This window comes from Lepidochelys olivacea (assembly GCF_965140295.1).
Source record: "Lepidochelys olivacea isolate rLepOli2 genome assembly, chromosome: 25".
Taxonomy (NCBI): Eukaryota; Metazoa; Chordata; order Testudines; family Cheloniidae; genus Lepidochelys; species Lepidochelys olivacea.
In genome coordinates this window covers 11,451,905-11,470,221 of record NC_140435.1, presented here as the reverse complement: position 1 = coordinate 11,470,221, position 18,317 = coordinate 11,451,905, and the positions used below count along the sequence as shown (strand labels likewise).

General features: G+C 55.5%; 1 protein-coding gene across 1 annotated transcript; it reads left to right on the top strand.

The window, feature by feature from the left end:
- The first annotated feature begins 3,309 nt into the window (after window positions 1-3,309).
- LOC311512865 (perilipin-3-like) lies at window positions 3,310-11,647 on the top strand. Its single transcript, XM_084614254.1, has 8 exons — window positions 3,310-3,403; window positions 4,809-4,882; window positions 5,890-6,085; window positions 6,666-6,748; window positions 7,242-7,506; window positions 9,734-9,933; window positions 10,093-10,221; window positions 10,319-11,647. Exons 2-8 carry the CDS (start codon window positions 4,826-4,828, stop codon window positions 10,661-10,663), a joined length of 1,275 nt encoding a protein of 424 aa, XP_084470380.1. The 5' UTR covers window positions 3,310-3,403; window positions 4,809-4,825; the 3' UTR covers window positions 10,664-11,647.
- Window positions 11,648-18,317: the final 6,670 nt, after the last annotated feature.

The window sequence follows — 18,317 nt, the reverse complement described above, 5'->3', positions numbered from 1 at the left end:
CAGGGAGGTCAGTATCATTATTCCCATTTTACAGATGGGGAAATTGAGGCACTGAGCAGGGAACTGACTTGCCCCAGGTGACCCAGCAGGCCTGCGGCACAGCCAGGAAGGTCTCCTAAGTTCCAGCCCAGTGCTCTCTCCACTAGGCCATAAGAGAGGAGATTCTTTACCGCCAGAGTTGCTGGAAGGTTAGCTTTGTCTAAATAGCCGGCTGGCATCAGAGAACTGTCTCAGCTCAGCTCACTCTTTAAATGGATTCCGAGTCACTCCGCAGCCAGAGAGAACCCCTGGGCCCTGGGTTAATTCAGCCCTGCCCCCTCAAGCTTTGAACTCTTCACCAGCTCGCACTCCACCAGCACCCTGGGCCTGAGGCTCACAGCCCGATCTGCAGAGGGGCCAAGCACCCCAGCGTTATCATTAGCAGTCCAAGGTGCTCGGTCCCTCTGCAGATCGGGCCCTTCGAACGGCGGACGGGGAATGATGCAGTCACAAAACGCTCCCCGAACGGCTAATTCAGGGGCTTGACTGCAGGAACCAAGGAACTTCCATTGGCTTCAGTGGGAGCCACTCTGATCCCCGGCAGTTTTACTTTCGTGTCTGCTCTGATTCTGCCTCTGCTCCCCTTAAAGGGGGTGACACGGCAGGAGGCCGATACGTGGCCTGTCACCGTGACAGGCATTAACAGCAGCTCTGCCATGCCCGCAGCTGGCTCAGCCCAGCCCCAGGCCCACCCTCCCTGCATTCTGGAGGCGCACGCAGCAAGTGACCCCCTCAGCACAGAGCCCTCCCTGCCACATGGCAGCCGAGCCAGAGGATCCTTCCCTGTCAAGAGACCCCCCCACCCGAAGCTGCCAGGCTCTGGAGCCAAACCGGGGGCCCGCTCCCGGCTGCAGCCGGTGGATGTCGCATCTCGCTGCATGGCCGTCAGCAACGCCGGCACCCGTCAGCCCTCACGCTCTGAGCTCTGTGCTCACAAGCCTGCCTCTCCCGGGGCCGTGGGCTCACACATTTCTGAACCAGAAAGCGCTGGCCGGGGGGGGGTGGGGGGGCATGAAAGGGAGCAATGCAGCTGAGCCGCTGAGCGAGGAACTGGGGCGCTCACAGAGGTTGTGCTGATGTATTAATGGAACCTACGGTAGGGATCAGCCCACCCCCCACCCCCGGCTCACATGGCAGCCGTGGCCCATCGCAAACGCAGGGTCGCAGAGGGAGAGCTGGACCTGTGATGAACCCCCACTGCCCCCGGCCCCAGCCTCCAGGAGCAGAGCAGACAGTTTGTCAGCCTCATGGGCACCAGAGTGAAGCTGAGGAAGACCCAGACCCACATAATACCAGCAGCCCGCTTCCCTCCCTCCCCCCAGAGACCCCTGGCAGCACCATTCCCTCCTACACGCCCCCCCACCCCACAGGCTCTAGACACCTCCCCCTCCCCCCGCCAGATTCTCCTCCTCCTCCCACCCTACATCCTCCATCTCGCCCCCGCAAGGCTGTTTCGACCAGCTCCCCTCGCCTGAATTTTGGTTCCCCCACAGCTCCCCTCCCCAAGGCCGCACACCCAGCAGACCTCCCCCATCTGCCCTCAGTGCCAGGCTGGCGGAGGGGCAGGGGGTTGCGGCTCCAGGCTGCAGCCAGCCCAGCAGGAGACAGAACAGCCCCTGCTGGCCTCAGGTGCCAGCCTAGTCACCCCCCGTCCCTGCCCACCAGCCTGGAGCAGCAGTTCTCACCCTGGGGCCCCCAGCCAGGACATGCCCCCTCCTAGTCAGCAACCTGGGAAGGTTTGGCCCCCTAGAAATCTAGGATTTCCCCTAGCTCAGGGATGCTGCTGGCCCAGGAACCAGCCAAGGAGTCAGAGGTGCCCCATTCAATAACCTTTTCCATACCAGGGACCGGCTTGCTGCCTTTCTAAACCATGTCAAGGCGATCTCCGGGACCAGCGCCGGCCCACGGATCGCTCACTGAGAAACACTGGCCTAGGGAGCCGTCAAAGCGCTAGGCTCTAGTGCAGAGGTGGGCAAACTACGGCCCGTGGGACCATCCTGCCCGATCCCTGAACTCCTGGCCCAGGAGGCGAGTCCCCAGCCCCTCTCCCGCTGTCCCCCTTCCCCTGCAGTCTCACCACTGGGTGGGCAGCAGCTGCAAGCTCCTGCCTCTCTAAGCGGCATGGCAAGGGGGTGCGCACGGTGTTGGGGGCAATGGGTTGGGAGTTGGGGGGCAGTCAGGGAACAGGGGGCGGTTAGGGGTGGGGGTCCCAGGGGGCAGTCAGGGGACAGGGAGCAGGGGAGGTTGGATGGGGCAGAGGTTCTGGGGTGGTCAGAGGTTGGAGAACAGGGGGGTTGGATAGGGTGTGGGAGTCCCGGGGGGCCTGTCAGGGGGCGGAGGTGTGGATAGGTCGGGGCAGTCAGGAGCCAGGGAGCCAGGGGGATTGGATAGGGGATGGGGTACCGGGGGGCGGTTAGGGGTGGGGTTCCCAGGAGGGGGCAGTCAGGGGACAAGGAGCAGAGCAGGTTGGATGAGTATGGGGTTCTGAGGGGGGGGCAGGAAGTGGGAGAGAGAGAATAGGGGGCAGGGTCCAGGCTGTTTGAGGGGCAAAGCCTTCCCTACTTGGCCCTCCATACAGTTTTGCACCCCGATGTGGCCCTTGGGCCAAAAAGTTTACCCACCCCTGCTCTAGTGGTTAGAGCAAGGAACCCAGAGATTCAGGACTTCTCCCTTATTTTCCACCCTCTGCCACTGACTTACCCTCTGACCTCAAGGCAAGTCACACACCCTCTCTGCCTCAGTTTCCCCCCACGTAATATGATCATGGCAACTATCTCCCAGGAGGGTTAATTTGTATTTGTAAAGCACTGTGAGATGAAAGACACTAGACACACTGATGATTACTATAGAGACAAGGTGGGACCCACAAGGCTACCACAGCGCATACAATTGTTTCTAGAGCTATTTAGCAGCACTCAGGAGGCCTGTGGGGTGGGGAACAGGCCTCTGTATTGTTTACTCCTTCTATGATCATACCAGAGCTACCATAAATCCTAGATAGCCATCACCCTCTAAAATAGACCAGCCCCAGGAGCTGTTATGACATGCTCACTTTCTACATCAAAGACCCAAGTCTGATCCTTCTTCATCCCCCCCACCCAGCGACCAAGGAGGGCGGGACTGAAGTCTCCAACCCTGGGCTTAAGTGGACTCACATGTGACCGAGGAGGATCCAGTTCCAATGCAATTTGCTAGAGATCCCTACCCACATGCCAGGCCAGCCCTTCCTCAATCAGGGTGGGTGGTGCTGGTTGCCTCCCTGAGCTACCCCTCCTGTGCTGGGTGGGGCTCAGCACTGGTATATAAAGGCTAGGCAGGGAGGAGGTATTATGCTGCATCTGCTCTGGAGTTGTGGAAGAGACAGGTAAGGGCTTGTAATGCTCTTAGTCTGTCTATGGGGGTGGCTTTCCAAGTTATAATTAAATATAATTTGAGTGTGTCAAACTCTAGGCTTGTTTGCTCCCTGATAAGAGCTTGGTAAATGGACTCTGACTGCTTTAGCTTTCTTCTTTTCTTATAGTGCCAGGCAAACTGCCTGGCAATTCAGTGATACTAAGGGACTAACCTGCTGTCTGGAAACTCACAGACTAGCCTGTAGCTGGCTGGGCTGTGCAGCTGACTTGTATTGATCTGCCTAGCACAGAAAAGATTTATTGTAAGTGCTGGGTTTCCCCCCCTCTCCTTTCCTTATAGTGTAAAGGTTGATTCTCAACACTAACTGTCTAAGCCTACAGGTGAGACTTCACATTTTAAACACCTTCACCCTGTAACAAGTGTGTCCTGCCAGGAGGGTTCAAAGCAAACTACTCCAAGTAACAGAAACTGCCTCTTAATAGTGTGACCTCACGACTCACTCAGTAGTTAATATGGGTTTTTATGTGTTCTAGCTCTGGGGTCTCAACTTTGACAACTTCAGTTTTTAACCCTCCTGAGTCCCAGCCAGAGGAGGGAAAACTTGACTCTAGACTCCCCTGCGGTTCCTATTCATTTGCCTGCTGTGTTTGGAGCCAATTGTGTCTCATGATCCCCGAGTCTGACTCATGGCTTGTTTAAATATTGGAGGCTGGTAATGCTACTACAATGACTGGCCTTGTGGCTTCCTTCCTCAGTGGCTGCATTGAGTCCCTTCATGGCTCTGTCTCCAGCTTAGCTCTGAAGATGGGAGTGGGGAAGGTGCTTAGCTCTTCTAATCAGAGCTAGGCTTCCTTGCTCAGCTGTTGTGAACACTGCTCTAACACAATCAAATGGCTGTGAGGTGTGGGGGGGGCTGGCTTCTCCCCCACCTTATGGGGGATGGAGGGTTATGGTGTGAGAAGTAATCTAACAATCCACCACTGACTACCCCGGCGCTGGTCTGAGCAGTGACCCTGACTCCAGTTAGCAGCTGGCAACCGAAAATGAAAACGGTGACACAATCCTAGCCAAGCAGGAGGTATCAAAAAAGCAATGAGCTTCTCTGGGGCGAAGGCCACTGTTATTTATAGCAGCAGGGGCCTTGGTGGCAGCTTGTTTTGCAATCCAGACTGGAAGGTCTGGGGAGTGTAAGTGCAATCACATCCTCCAGCCCAGGGGATCTGCAGGGATGTTACTCAATGCATTGTGCTGTTGAACCTCCCAGGGTCCAACACAATGGAATGACCCCCAGAGGAGGCTGCAACTAGGCTCTTGCTGTTGGCCTCTGAGCCTTCTTTATGGCCCTAGCATTTACTCAAGCCTTATCTTCAGTGCTGGCGGCTTAACTAGTGAGTTTCTATATCCCTTCTAATCAGTTTCACCAGACTCCGCCATGGCTTCTAATGACCCCAGTGCTGCTTCCCCAAAGGATGAGGAGCAGGAGCAGGAGGTAGGTACATGCTGGACGCTTGGGCTGTAAGGTCTCTTTGTGGTGGGTCTACTGGCCTCTGCTAGGAAACTGGAGCTGGGCCCCTTAGCCAGGAAGTCACAGCAGTGACTGCAATAAGAAGGCTAAGTGCAGCTTCTCAACCCTTCACCTGAACAAACCGGGAGGCGAGGGGCTTCTCCAAACAGCATTGCACTGGTATAACGTTGGTTTACATTTACACCTAATGTAGCTAAACTAGCACAAAGCCATATGTGGCTCCTCCCTTGGTCTAGGAGTGCCTTCATCTAATATAAATTATTCTCTACTGACTCCATGTAAACCAAAGTAACCCTCTCTGAAAATGTGCCCACAACATTTTGCCTTAAGGATAGAGCGACTTTCTCCTGTTGATCTAGGGCTTGTTGGCTTCCTGCTTCGGCAGCACAAACCTCTCAGGGTGGGGATTCTGGAGGGGTACAATGAGGCCAGATCTACACTATAAACTTCGCTATAACTGTCGCTCAAGGGGGTGGGGAAAAATCCTGAGCCCTGCCGTTCTACCTACCTAATGCCATGTGTGCACAGCACGATGTCGACCTTCTGCTGTTGACACAGCTACTGCCTCTTGCGCGGTGGACTAACTCGGCAGAAGCTCGTGTGTCCCCATAGTAGTGTCTTTCCTTTGGCACAGCTGCTTGCTGCACTAATTAAGTGTAGACCTGCCCTGGAGCTTTCGTGAAGAGATTTTTTTCTTCCTTTCTGGGTTTGTTCTTTACTAGGCCTGGTCTCACATATGGCAAATCCTGGTAACAGGACACTGGATCTGTCTAAATGCTCCTGGCAGTAGAGAGGGGAGCACTTGGTGAGCTGGAAGTGGTGGGAGTAGATGACCTTCTGAGAATGGCTCCCTCTAGGCCGGATCAGCTGACAGACCCCAGCTACTGAAGGCAGGGCCCATGACTCTGCTTGGAAGGGGAGACTGCATGGTAGCCTGCACCCTGTTTACCTTACTGCCTTCTCTCCCCTAGAACATAGCAAACCGGGTGGCCAACCTGCCCTTGGTCAGCTCTGCCTACGACATGGTCTCCACAGCCTATGCCTCCACCAAAGAGAACCACCCATACATCAAATCTGTCTGCGATGTGGCAGAGAAAAGCATGAAGACCATCACTGCGGCCGCGGTCAGCGGCGCCCAGCCAATCCTGACCAAACTCGAGCCGCAGAGTGAGTAACGGTGTGTGGGGTGGCATGGCCCCAAGTGAGATGTGAAGGGCACCATGCTCTGCCCTCCTTCCCAGGGTGTCAGGCAAAGAGCCTTCAGCCCTGCCAGAGGGAGGAGTCTGGCTTTTCACATCCAAAGCCATTGGCTGGCTAAGGAACCTCTCCTGCTTCCATAGAGGAACATAACCCAGGCCACTGAAAGCTCCAGCTGGAGGGTTTATGGAGGTGGAAGTTGACCCTTTCACCAAGGGTTCTGTGGATGTTGCTTGGAGTATAGTGTGGGACAACCTTGTACTGTGTCTTAAGCTCAGCTGTGCTGACAGGTAGAATTCCTGCATCTGCCAGGCCTCTGCAGCAACAGCATCCAAGTAGAATAATGGAGCTGGTCCAGTTCTCAGCCCATTCCAAGCAGTTGCAAATCAGCTCGCCCTTGTACCTACTGAGCAAAGTCTTGCCCCCCTTCAGAGGCCCCATGCGTCAGGTTCTCTTGCTTCATAAACTTGCATTTTTCCCAGCTTCCCAGAACTTGGTGTAATGGCTGGGGCTCTTCACGTGAGAAGCTAAACTGGCTTTTTTTCTTAAGTTTCCACAGCAAATGAGTACGCATGCAGGGGACTGGACAAGCTGGAGGAGAAGCTGCCAATCCTTCAACAGCCAACAGACCAGGTAACTCCCTCTCTGCTTCAAAGCCTTTGTAAAGGCAGGGGGAGCAGTGACTTCAGCTCAAGCAGGAGAGTTTAGCAATGAGCTCTAAGACAGAACAAGGAGCAGAGCTACTGGGCAGGGGGGGAAGGTGGCTTGATCTGCTGACTAGTGACGACGGCAGCAGCTTAGCGTGGGGCAGAAGCAATCCATTTGCTCCTGGGATGTATCATGGCCACTCTGAATTGATGCCCCTGCTGTTAGATCTCTGCATCTGTGGAACACCCTAGTGCGAACCTTCCAGGGTTCCATCAGCACTGCATGACTGCTGTAAACTTGCTCTGATGTAGTTCTGGACAATGCAAATGTGTCTAATCTAGATGGGCCCTTAAGGAACCCTTAAAAATAAGGGTAGAGATCAAACCTCAGGTCTTCCTCTTGGACAATGGGGAGGGAAGCAACCCCCCTGCTCTGCAATATTCCAACCCTGGCTTGAGGTCTCATCTGACCTCTCTAGATCCTCTCCAATACCAAAGACCTGGTGACTGCCACAGTGACTGGTGCCAAAGATGCAATGAGCAACACCATGACCGGGATGGTGGATATGACCAAAGGGGCTGTCCAGGGCAGTGTGGAGCTGACCAGATCAGCAGTGACCAGTGGTGTGAACACAGTCATGAGCTCAGCAGTGGGCCAGATGGTGGTGAGCAGCATGGGTGCTGTGCTGAGCAAGTCAGAAGAGCTGGTGGATCACTACCTTCCTATGACAGATGAGGAACTAGGTAAGAAAGCAGCAGCTGCTCCCTTTCTATGCACTACAGAAGGAGGTAGCATGGACAAGGGGGTGTGAAGAGAAAAGCTGGGTCTGTCTGGCTAATGCCAGCTGCAGTTGGGTTCATGGCTTCAGTTGAAGCCATCCAGCCTACAAGGCTGGATTTAGTTTCCTGATAACTGTGCAGACCTTGAGGCTCCTTATTAAGCCCTGGAAGAAACTACTGCAGTCTCCAAAATAGAATGAACACCACCTCTGTACCTGGGGCACCCTGCTAGCTTCCCTGGAAGATGGTGTCTGTTGTAAGGTGGGAAGCATAGCTGGGGGTGAGAAGAGCAGCCTCTCCCTCAATGCCTGAAAGCCTCAAGAGTACTGTACCATACAGGGTGCTCTAACCATGGTGAACCACTAAAGGAGAATGGCTTGTGGCCAAGCCACCATCTAAGCAGGTGGCTAGACCATCTCTGCCTCTGAGGCTCCCAGACCCTAATAGAATGGGGCAGGGAGATGAGTGAATTGTTGGATCTCTTGGCCTCTCCTCCTTATGTAGAGGTCTAACCCAAATAGATACAGCTGGGGCAGTGTTGCCTAAGGGCTAGAGCACTAGAGTAGGCTTTGGCTAACCAATCTATTCCAAACTTTGCCCCAGGCCTGCCAGGTGCCCTTCAGCAAATCCCTTCATAGCAGAGCCTCTGCACCCACCCCCCAAGCCTCTGAAACAAGGATACTTGCTGCCTCTAGGGCATTGTTCTCCTGTGACCATCCCAGGGTCCAATCTGGCCTGTTCAACAGCAGTGTCTCCTGAATCTTCTAGCCTGTGGTGCCTTTGGCAGTCAGGCAGTGTAAAACGGCCACTCCTGGTCTGCTCACACAGCCTTCAGCTTGTAAATTCACCCCAGCTACACATGGGAGTGCTCTCCTGGCCCCTCGTGAACTACAGACAGGGCAACACCTGCAAGTTCTCAGCCCAGCCTTGTTCCCCAGATGTGCACCTTGCCCTGCTCTGTATTCTCCTGGACCATGCAAGCTCCTAGATCATCCGCCATCCCAACATTGGGAAATGATGCACCATCCTTATCCCAAAAACATTCCCTGCCCCCCAGTCTAATCCAAACACCCTAAGATCCGCTGGCCAGGATATAATAGGCTAGGGGAGGCTCAGTCTCCCCTGCCACCAGACCCCCAAAACCCTGCAACTCAGGGTGAAGTTTTGGCTGTATTTATGCCCCATGCAGGTTCTGGGGTGGCTGAGGCCACAGTATTTGTTCAGTTTCCTGGGTTCATCCATAAACTCCCTGGACTCCAGGGGGATTGCAGATGAACCCAGGAAGCTGAGTAGCAAATACCACTACCTCAGGACCCACATGCAGCATAAGGAAAAACTGCTTCCCCCCCCCACAGTGGCTTGGGGAGGGAGGTGCAGCTGTGGCTGACCTGGAGAGCTATGAGCCGCCCCCTCCTCTGTCCATGGCAGAGGGGCAGGGGATCTCAGGGGCTCCAGCTGTAGGGATGGGTGGGAGGGGCTGGCCTCCCCTCAGTGGGGCTCTGCCTGCTGTCCATGGCGAAGAGGAAACAATACAATAGATCAGGTGACAAGGCACAAGTCAGAATTCATTACAAAAGAAACCCAAAATGGGGGGGGGGGGGAACAACACACTCCAGCTAATGCCTTCCAGCCTGGGCTCCCTCCCCTTAGTTCGGTGTCATCAGCCAGTTCCTGAAGGCCCTAAGCAGACGAGATGGGAGGTGGAGCAGTGCTCTGGAGGTCAGTCTCCTATTCTACCTCTCTCCCCTCTGAGGATTTGCACTGTATGGGGCTCAAAGCCTCCTGGGTACGTGAGACTCAAACCGTGACCCGAGGTCCATGTCTTGGTACAGCTTTCCCCACCGGGGGAGCAGGCTGGATATGTGAGTTAGTCTCTGAGGAAAATGCCTAGAATTACAACTGTCCCGGGACAATCCTACAGTAGAAAGGACACAAGTCATCAGGATGCTGCTGTGCCACAGATGGCAGTTTACAAATGATGCCTCAGGCACTTTAGGCAAAATAATTAGACTATAGAAAAGTGAACATGGGGTACAGGGTGTCCCACCCCCATAGACACGAAGGGCTACATCCGCTTAGTATGCTTTACTCTAAGCAGGTTACCAAGCGAGAGGCGGGTAAGGGCATATCCCATACTGCCCTTGCCGTCTCCTCCTCCTGGCACCACTAACCCTCCACTCTCTGCCTCCAGCTAAGCTGGCCACCTCTGTGGAAGGCTTCGAGATGGCGTCCGTGGAGCAGCAGAGGCAACAGCAGAGTTACTTTGTGCGCCTGGGGTCCCTGTCCACCAAGCTCCGCCACCGGGCCTACCAGCACTCCCTGGGCAAGCTGAGGAATGCCCGGCAGAGCACCCAAGAGGCTCTGTCCCAGCTCCACCAAACCATAGAACTGGTAGGAATGCAGCTGTGGGCCATGCACCGCCCCGCCCCATACTCCTCTGAAGCTCCTCCTGCCACTCAATGACTTGGCACAAACCAGGTTACAGGAAAGTGGCCAACACAGCAAGGTCCCTTCCTGGTGCTGATCACAGATGTCTCTCTTCCCTTCCAGATTGAGAATGCCAAGCAGGGTGTTGATCAGAAGCTCCGTGATGGCCAGGAGAAGCTGCACCAGATGTGGTTGGAGTGGAGCCAAAAGCAGCAGAGTCAGAGTAAGGAGATAGGCTCTGTGCAGCCAGAGGTAGGTCACGAGAGGGTGACTCCAGTCTACAAGAAACCACTTGGCATGGGGGAAGTCTAGGGTCTAAACTGACTTCCTACTTGATCCCTGTTTGCAGCAGGTAGAGGAGCAGGCATTGGCCATGTCCCGCAGCCTCACCCAGCAACTGCAGACCACCTGCCTGACTCTGGTGTCCAGCCTGCAAGGCCTCCCTGCTGACCTCCAGGACAAGGCGCAACTCGTTCGTCACCAAGTCCAAGAACTACATGCTTCATTCTCCACTGCCAGCTCCTTCCATGACTTGACCGGAAGTGTCTTGGCCCAGAGCCGTGAACGAGTGACCAAGGCCCGCAAGCTGGTGGATGAGCTGATGGATCATGTGATGGATAATATCCCCCTTTCTTGGCTAGTGGGACCCTTTGCCCCATCAGGCAAGCAGCAGGAGGAAATAGAGATGGAGTAGTGTCCTGCAGATACCCAGACCCCCAAGAAGCTCTGGGCTTAGGAGTGCCCCTTTGAGTCCCCAATCTGGGATGGTAACTCATGCCACTTGTCACTTCCTGTCACACATCTAGCCTGGCTCTCTAGCTAGAGAGCAGCACTTGCTGTTCTAAGTGCCTCAATCCTGGCATCCCTCCTGCCTTGCTTAGGTCTGGTCTTATTGCACTAAACACTTGGAGGAGAAACTATTCTGCATCTCATGGGGGTGGCTTAGTCTCCCAAACCTGCCTGTGGACTGAGTTGGGCTTGCCAGCAAAACTAACTCCCTCTGGTCAGTCAAGTGACCCCAGAATGGGATCTAAGGCCCAGCTTTCAAGCTGGGGTGCCTTGTTTGCCATCTCTAGGCAACAGCCTGAGTCTTCAGAGCATCTGATTTCTCACCACCCCATCAGTGACTTGTGGGTGCCCAGCACCTCTGTAGCTTAGACGACTTCTATTTAGCCACCAGAGCCAAACCCTGGCCTTGTCTTCTAGACGTTTAAAACAGACCCCTTCACTCAGGTGGGTAGCACTGGGCACTCAGAGGTTAGCATGTGTTTGTGTTAATTTAGTGGCCTGAAAATCCTCCAGAATCCTAGTAAAGAGCTAAATCCTTGGCATGGGAGCTGCCATCTTATGACCCAACTGGGTGTTTCATATGAAACATGATTAACTTTAGATCCCAAGCAAATGTGGCTTAGCCAGGTAAATATTATACAAGCTGCTCCTGCTGTGGGGAGGAAGTGGTCACTTAAGTGCCAAACAACCACCACTGACCCAAGTCAGGCTGACTAGTTTGGGGTCTCTCCACTCAATCAAGGAAACCTTTGTTGTAAGAGACCAGTGCTCTTCTAGGACTACTCCTAATGGCTCATGTAGGATTCCCTTCCTGCCCAATACAAAGTGCCCTGGCCCCTGTATCGGGTAAGAACACGTTGCTCACAATAAAGCTGTATGTGCATTGAAAGAGGCCTCTGCTTGTTTTGTTCTGAGTGAGATGCTCAGGTATGAAGGTCCATGACCATTCTCCCTCCCTGGCATATCTAGCTTGCTGGGGGAAGCTGTCTTCAGCATTGCTGGTGCATGTGAGGGCCTTCCTCCAAGAGTGTGGATTCTCCCCTCCTACCAACAATCACCTCCCCAGCTTCTTGGGACTAGGAGTCTATCCTCATTAGCACCTTGAGGAAGCCAAGGGCTGGTCAGTGCTTGAGACGAACTAGGGCATGTTGAGTTGCTGTCACTGCTCCTCAGAGGCCGTCTAACTAGCTTTTACCATGGAGGTAAACCCCAGAGGTGATTCTTGAAATGGCCATAATCTGCAGTCAGCATTGGTCTCCCTGTCCTATGTTTCCCCTTGCCCTAGAGATCTCTGCTCAGGGGTAATGCTGTTTAACTTTACACTACCTTTCCCTTCCCGTAGCAGGCCTTGCAACAAACTCTGGAAGGGCATTTGGGCCACATCTAGCAACCTGAAATTCAGCCTTGCTCTTGCCCTGACTTGCTCCCTCTCTGGAGCAGCCCATCTGGGGTGCAGCTGGCCACATAAAACTTAGTCCCTCAAGTGGGACTGCAGTGGCTGCATCTTTATTGAACCAGAGGCATTTAAAGCTCAGGTTTAATGCAACCACCCACTTGACAATAGGTGGGCACATGACCATGTTGGGGAAAGGACCTCTAGAGAGGGAGGGCAGGGGGGATGCAAAGGGGTTACTGCTGATGTAGCAAAGACTGTCCTGGTGTTAGGAGGCATGGGACCAGTGCTGGCCAGCTGTAGCTTGCTGAGGTCTGTCCCTTAGCACAGCTGCTGGCATTGTTGTCTGGCAACCAATATTAACTCCACTGTGATAGATTCAATGGGTATTACAAGTAACAATTAGTGTGTAGGCTGGAGCTTGGAGGATGAAAATAAGATTTCCTCATGGTCCACACGCATGGCTCATCTTCCTCTCAGGAGCTTGAGGCATATCCTCTGGCGTAAAAACAGCCAGCACCCAGAAAGTATCCTGACCAAACTAAGGTTACACAGGCAACCAAATTCTCTCTACTGTTGAAATTTTAATGTATGTGGCCTGTAAGGGCTCTATGGAAGTGCCTCATTCAAGAGTTCACGCTCTTGTTCTCTATATGAAAACATCTATCTACCCCTAAACTTTCTATAGGATGTGAATCTAGACCAAATTATTTTTTTTTTGGGGGGTGGGAGGGAAGGTTTTCAAAGTCACTTTGAGGTAGTTAATCAAAGACGCATGGAGTCTCAATCTCTCAGACCCCTTGTTAGCCTTAAGAACTATCTGGACAACACCAAATGGTGCCTGCAGGGAGTTTGATCTCCATTATATAATTTTGGTTGAGTTCTGGGTTTTTGTTCCACACGAGAGCTTTCCGGCCTGCTTAGCTGAGGAAGACCTCAGCTTCTGCTCTCTAGGCTCATCTATGAAGCCGTGGTTGGTTGGAGAGCAGAAGCCCTGTCTGACATGGTCTAGTTAGCCTGAGCCTCTGAACAACTCAGCCCCTAAAGACGAGGATTTTCACTGCACCAGCTGGTGCTTTGTGGAAGAGCAGAATGTGGCCCGGGGCTGGGCCATAAGTTTAATAATTACCAAGATTACCTCGGTAGCAATAGGTGCTGGTTTGCGGCACTGTGATGCAACTACACAGGCTCATGATGACTTAGGGTCCTTTCTGGAGTAGCTGCAGGCTTATCAAAGAGCAGATGCCCTGAACAGTCTCTGGGGTGACCACCACCACCACCACCTTGGACAAATAGCTCGTGTGGCTGCTTAAAGGATTTGGCTGCTCCTTAGCTGAGCAAAAGCGCTGTCTACCAGCACGGCAGCTGCTCTTCTTTCGTATTTGTCCTGCAGTAACACTTGGAGTCTTGGTCCACACCTGAGGTTCTGGTCCACACCTAGCCTGTTCTGCTAGGTGCTCGCCAAACAAAAATGCCTTTAACAAGCTGCTCTGCCAGGCATCTGGGTGTTTTCACAAAGAGCCTCCTCCTGCAAGAAAGCAGCCCTGGCTGGGTTGAAGGTACTTCCTTGACCAAGAACTGGGAAAGGAATATCCCAAATCGCTAGGGTGAGTGAGCGAAGATCACTGCACACAGCATAGCTACTGCAAAAGCAAGGAATGGAGGTGTTAAGGCAGCTAATGTAACATACCTTTGTGCTCCTCCAGCTAGACTCGCACATCTGCAGTGGACCAGCCCCTATTCAGCACATCACAACCAGGGAGGTCTCGTTCTTTGGAGGCTAGAATTGGGGATGTAAATGAATCATCAGGTTGCAAACAGAATGTTTGTGCTCAATAAGAGAAGTAAATGGGTCCATAGGCTAAGAGGACACAATGTCTGAGCCAGCTAAGATAAGAGGGAGAACACACAGTGAACTATTCACTATGAATGAGATAAAAAAGGAAGTTAGGAATGTGGAGAGGAGGTAACGGGGAAGTCAAACTGTGGTGGAAAGCCTGTGCTGTGCAGGGATTGCTTCCTCCAGAGTAACCCAGCCAAAAATGTGTAATGCAAGGTATAGTCAATGCAATGAGCTGTGTATAAAGGGAGAAGGTTTCGCTGTAACTTGGGAGTTATGATGTACGCTGCTGCCATCCCTCAACCCCGTGTTTGAGTCTGATCAACTCGGTGTAGCACAGCTGTATACCATCAGTACCTGAGTTCTTGGGAAGCCAAGTGGAAAGAGAGCGCAGAGGGAATCCCAACATGGGGGCGTGTGGGGGGAGCAGCCTTCCACTCAGCATCTCCTGGTGGAGCTGTCTCACTTGGCACACATAAGAGTTCATAGGGCCAGAGCATGAGGCTGACTCGTCTAGCTGGAAATATGGGATAACAAGGTTCAAGGCTCTGCTCTGCCCAGTCTGGAGCAAGGACTGGAAGCTGGGTCTCCTAGGCCCCAGCTGAGAGCTCCAGCCACTGGGCTACTGCTGTCATGGGGCAGGGGGCAGTTCTTGGATTTATTTATTGTCAGAAAAATTTCAGTGGTGATGTGCACTGGAATGAAAGTGAATTTCAACACCCCTGCCCCATGTTCTCAGGCGATGGGACGGTGGTTTGCCAGGCAGCCCTCATTCTAGCTTCCTGGATGCTGCTCACGCCCCGTCCACTGCATTTGGGGCTCAGTGTGCTTAGTAGCAGGAGGTGTGTCCACTGGAAGTCTGCCCAAAGCAGGAGCGTGCTGATCTCTGCATTCTGGGGAGGGGAGCAAAGGGGGGGGGCACTGCCTCTGGTTTCCTGAAAGGGCCAGGAGAGGCTGGAGCAGTGACACTGTGATGAGTCACGCCATGTCATAATGACTCAATAGCATGATGCAAGCTGCTGCCTTGGAGCTGGGTGGATTCCTATCAGGGCCTAGGTACCTGCTGGACAGCAGCCCCACTGGGCTCGGGGCTGGAACAGGCCTTTCCAGCCCCTGGCCAGATGAGCAGAGACCATGGCTGAGTGTGAGTAGAAATGATTTTTCGAAGGCAAAGTTGACACTCTGATTACAAAGAGTCTGGCATGAACTGGTCTCCTGAACTGAACTGCCTTCTGCTGCTGAATCTCCATTGACTTCCCCCCTTCTCGCTGCTCTAGGGAGCAAGTTAATGTCCTTGGCCCTAAAACTTCCCCTAACGATTGGCCTTCTCGGCTCCAGCCGGGCTCACCCACCTGCTGCCGATGTCCTAGGAGACACTGAGCAGACGCAGCCTCCTCTCACTGTTTCATGCACCTGTGCAATATACTTTTCGGCCATAAATTAACATTTGCTAATTAGCAGTAGGAGCGAGCATGAGCTGACTGCCAGGAAGCTGTGTTTTCCTTGGGCTGCGTGACGGTAGGGAGGAGCGTCTCTTGAGAGCAGTGGGAAGACCCAGGCAAAGGCCCAGCTAGGAGCCCTCCGCAGCACCAACTTCTCTAGCACCGTCCATCTGGCAGAGTGCAAAGCCCAAGGGGCCACCCGCTCATTTCGTCTGACCTCCTGTATAGCGCAGGCCGTCAACCCCGCCCCGCGCCCTAAACCCTCCAGCCACCGTGAGACCAAAACATTCCAGCCCAGCAGAGCCTAGCCCAGGGGTCGGCAACCTTTCAGAAGTGGCGGGCCGCGTGTTCATTGATTCACTTTAATTTAAGGTTTCGCGGGCCAGTGACACATTTTAACGTTTTTTAGAAGGTCTCTCGCTATAAGTCTATTTATTATATAACTACACTATTGTATGTAAACCAGGTTTTCAAAATGTTTAAGAAGCGTCATTTAAAATTAAATTAAAATGCTGATCTTACGCCGCCGGCCCGCTCAGCCTGCTGCCAGTCTGGGGTTCCGTTCACCTAGGCCGGCAGCAGGCTGAGCGGGGCCAGCAGCCGGGATCCCGGCTGGCAAGGGGCCGGCAGCCAGAACCCCAGAATGGCAGGGGCCTGAGCAGGGCCGGCGGCTGGGACCCCAGCTGGCAAGAGGCCGGCAGCCAGAACCCCAGAATGGCAGGGGCCTGAGCAGGGCCGGCGGCTGGGACCCCAGACCAGCAGTGGGCTGAGCAGGGCCTGCGGCCGGGACCCCAGCTGGCAAGGGGCCGGCAGCCAGAACCCCAGACAGGCAGCGGGCTGTGCAGGGCCGGCGGCTGGGACCCCAGACCAGCAGTGGGCTGAGCAGGGCCTGCGGCCGGGACCCCGGATGGCAAGGGGCTGGCAGCCAGAACCCCAGACAGGCAGTGGGCTGAGCAGGGCCAGCAGCCAGGACCCCAGCTGGCAAGGGGCCGGCAGCCAGAACCCCAGAATGGCAGGGGCCTGAGCAGGGCCGGCGGCTGGGACCCCAGACCAGCAGTGGGCTGAGCAGGGCCTGCGGCCGGGACCCCAGCTGGCAAGGGGCCGGCAGCCAGAACCCCAGACAGGCAGCGGGCTGAGCGGGGCCGGCGGCTGGGACCCCAGACCAGCAGTGGGCTGAGCAGGGCCTGCGGCCGGGACCCCGGATGGCAAGGGGCCGGCAGCCAGAACCCCAGACAGGCAGTGGGCTGAGCAGGGCCAGCAGCCAGGACCCCAGACAGGCAGCGGGCTGTGCAGGGCCGGCGGCTGGGACCCCAGACCAGCAGTGGGCTGAGCAGGGCCTGCAGCCGGGACCCCGGCTGGCAAGGGGCCGGCAGCCAGAACCCCAGACAGGCAGCGGGCTGTGCAGGGCCGGCAGCTGGGACCCCAGACCAGCAGTGTGCTGAGCGGCTCAGTCCACTGCCGGCTCCTGCCAGCCAGGGTCCCGGCTGCCGGCCCCGCTCAGCCCCACTGCTGGTCTGGGGTCCCGGCCCTGCCCACATAGAGCGGGTACCTACCTTCTCCCTGGTTCTAGCCCATTCTCTTCCTCTCTCTGCACTGAGCTGGGGGTGGGAGAGCACTGAGCACAGGGCTGGGGGTGAAGGAGCAGGCTGGGGGTTGGGGTGCAGGGTCTGGCCAGGAGCTAGAATGAGGGAGGGGGCTCAGGGTTGGGGCAGGAGGTTTGGGTGTGGAGTGCTTACCTGGGCAGCTCCCATTTGGTGCGAGGGGTGCAGGTGGGAATGTGGGCATGGGTGTGTGCAGGAGCTCCCGTTTGGTGCTCAGGGTGGGGGCGGGAATGTGGGGGGTGCAAGAATCAGGGCATGGGGTGTGGGGGGGCTGGGTATGTGTGGGTGGTGCAGGAGTCAGGGCAGAGGGCTGGGGGTGTGTGAGGAGGGTGCAGGAGTCAGGGCTGGGGGGGGCTGGGTATTTGTGGGGGGTGCCGGAGTCAGGGCTGGCGTTGTGGGGGGGTTCAGGGGTCAGGGCACGAGGCAAGGGTGTGGGGGGGGTGCAGGGGTCAGGGCAGAGGGCTGGGGGTTTTTGAGGGGGGTGCAGAGGTCAGAGCAGAGGGCTGGGCGGTGTGGGGGGTTCAGGAGTGAGGGTAGAGGGCTGGGGGTGTGTGAGGGGGTTCAGGGCAGAGCAGTGTGGGGGGTTCAGGGGTCAGGGCAGAGCGGTGTGGGGGGGGTCAGGGGTCAGGGCAGAGGGCTGGGGGTGTGTGAGGGGGTGCAGGGGTCAGGGCAGAGGGCTGGGCGGTGTGGGGGGGGGTTCAGGGGTCACAAGCGGCTCACGGCAGGGGGCTGGAGGGGATATGCCGATTCCACCCCCTTCCCCAAGGTCCCCGGAGCAGAGAGCGCGCTGCGGCCCCGCTTGTCCCTCTCCCGCTCCGTAGCAAGGGCCGCCAGCTGATTGACCGCAGGGAGGGAGAGGAGGGGGGCAGGACCCCAGCACCCCGGGAGAAGAGGCGGGGGGAGGGGGAAGCTTGCCTGTCCTGCAAGGAGAGGGCGGTGAGCGGGGGGTGGAGAAGATCAGGCCGGGCCGGGCAGGGGTCCCCGGCAGACAGCAGCGTGCCATTAAAAACTGGCTCGCCTGCCGTCTTTGGCACGCGTGCCGTAGGTTGCCAGCCCCGGCCTAGACTATGATGTGCCACAGGCAGAGAACAGGCACGACCAAGGTGCCCCTGTGCCCTCATCCTGGCACATAACCTGCTCCCCCACGTTGCAGAGGAAGGTGAAAACCCTGCAAGGCCCCTGCTAAACTGACCTGAGGAAAAACTCCTTCCTGACCCCCCAGACGGTCATCGGTTACGCCTGTGCCTGTGAGCGAGCACCAGTCAGCCAAGCACCCGAGAGGG

Bases quoted from the DNA above. Each gene is read 5' to 3' on its own strand.
- LOC311512865 (XM_084614254.1), top strand. From the start codon at position 4,826: ATGGCTTCTAATGACCCCAGTGCTGCTTCCCCAAAGGATGAGGAGCAG. The intron at 4,883-5,889 runs GTAGGTACATGC...TCTCTCCCCTAG, and splicing joins ATGAGGAGCAGGAGCAGGAG to AACATAGCAAACCGGGTGGC. The intron at 9,934-10,092 runs GTAGGAATGCAG...CTTCCCTTCCAG, and splicing joins TCCACCAAACCATAGAACTG to ATTGAGAATGCCAAGCAGGG.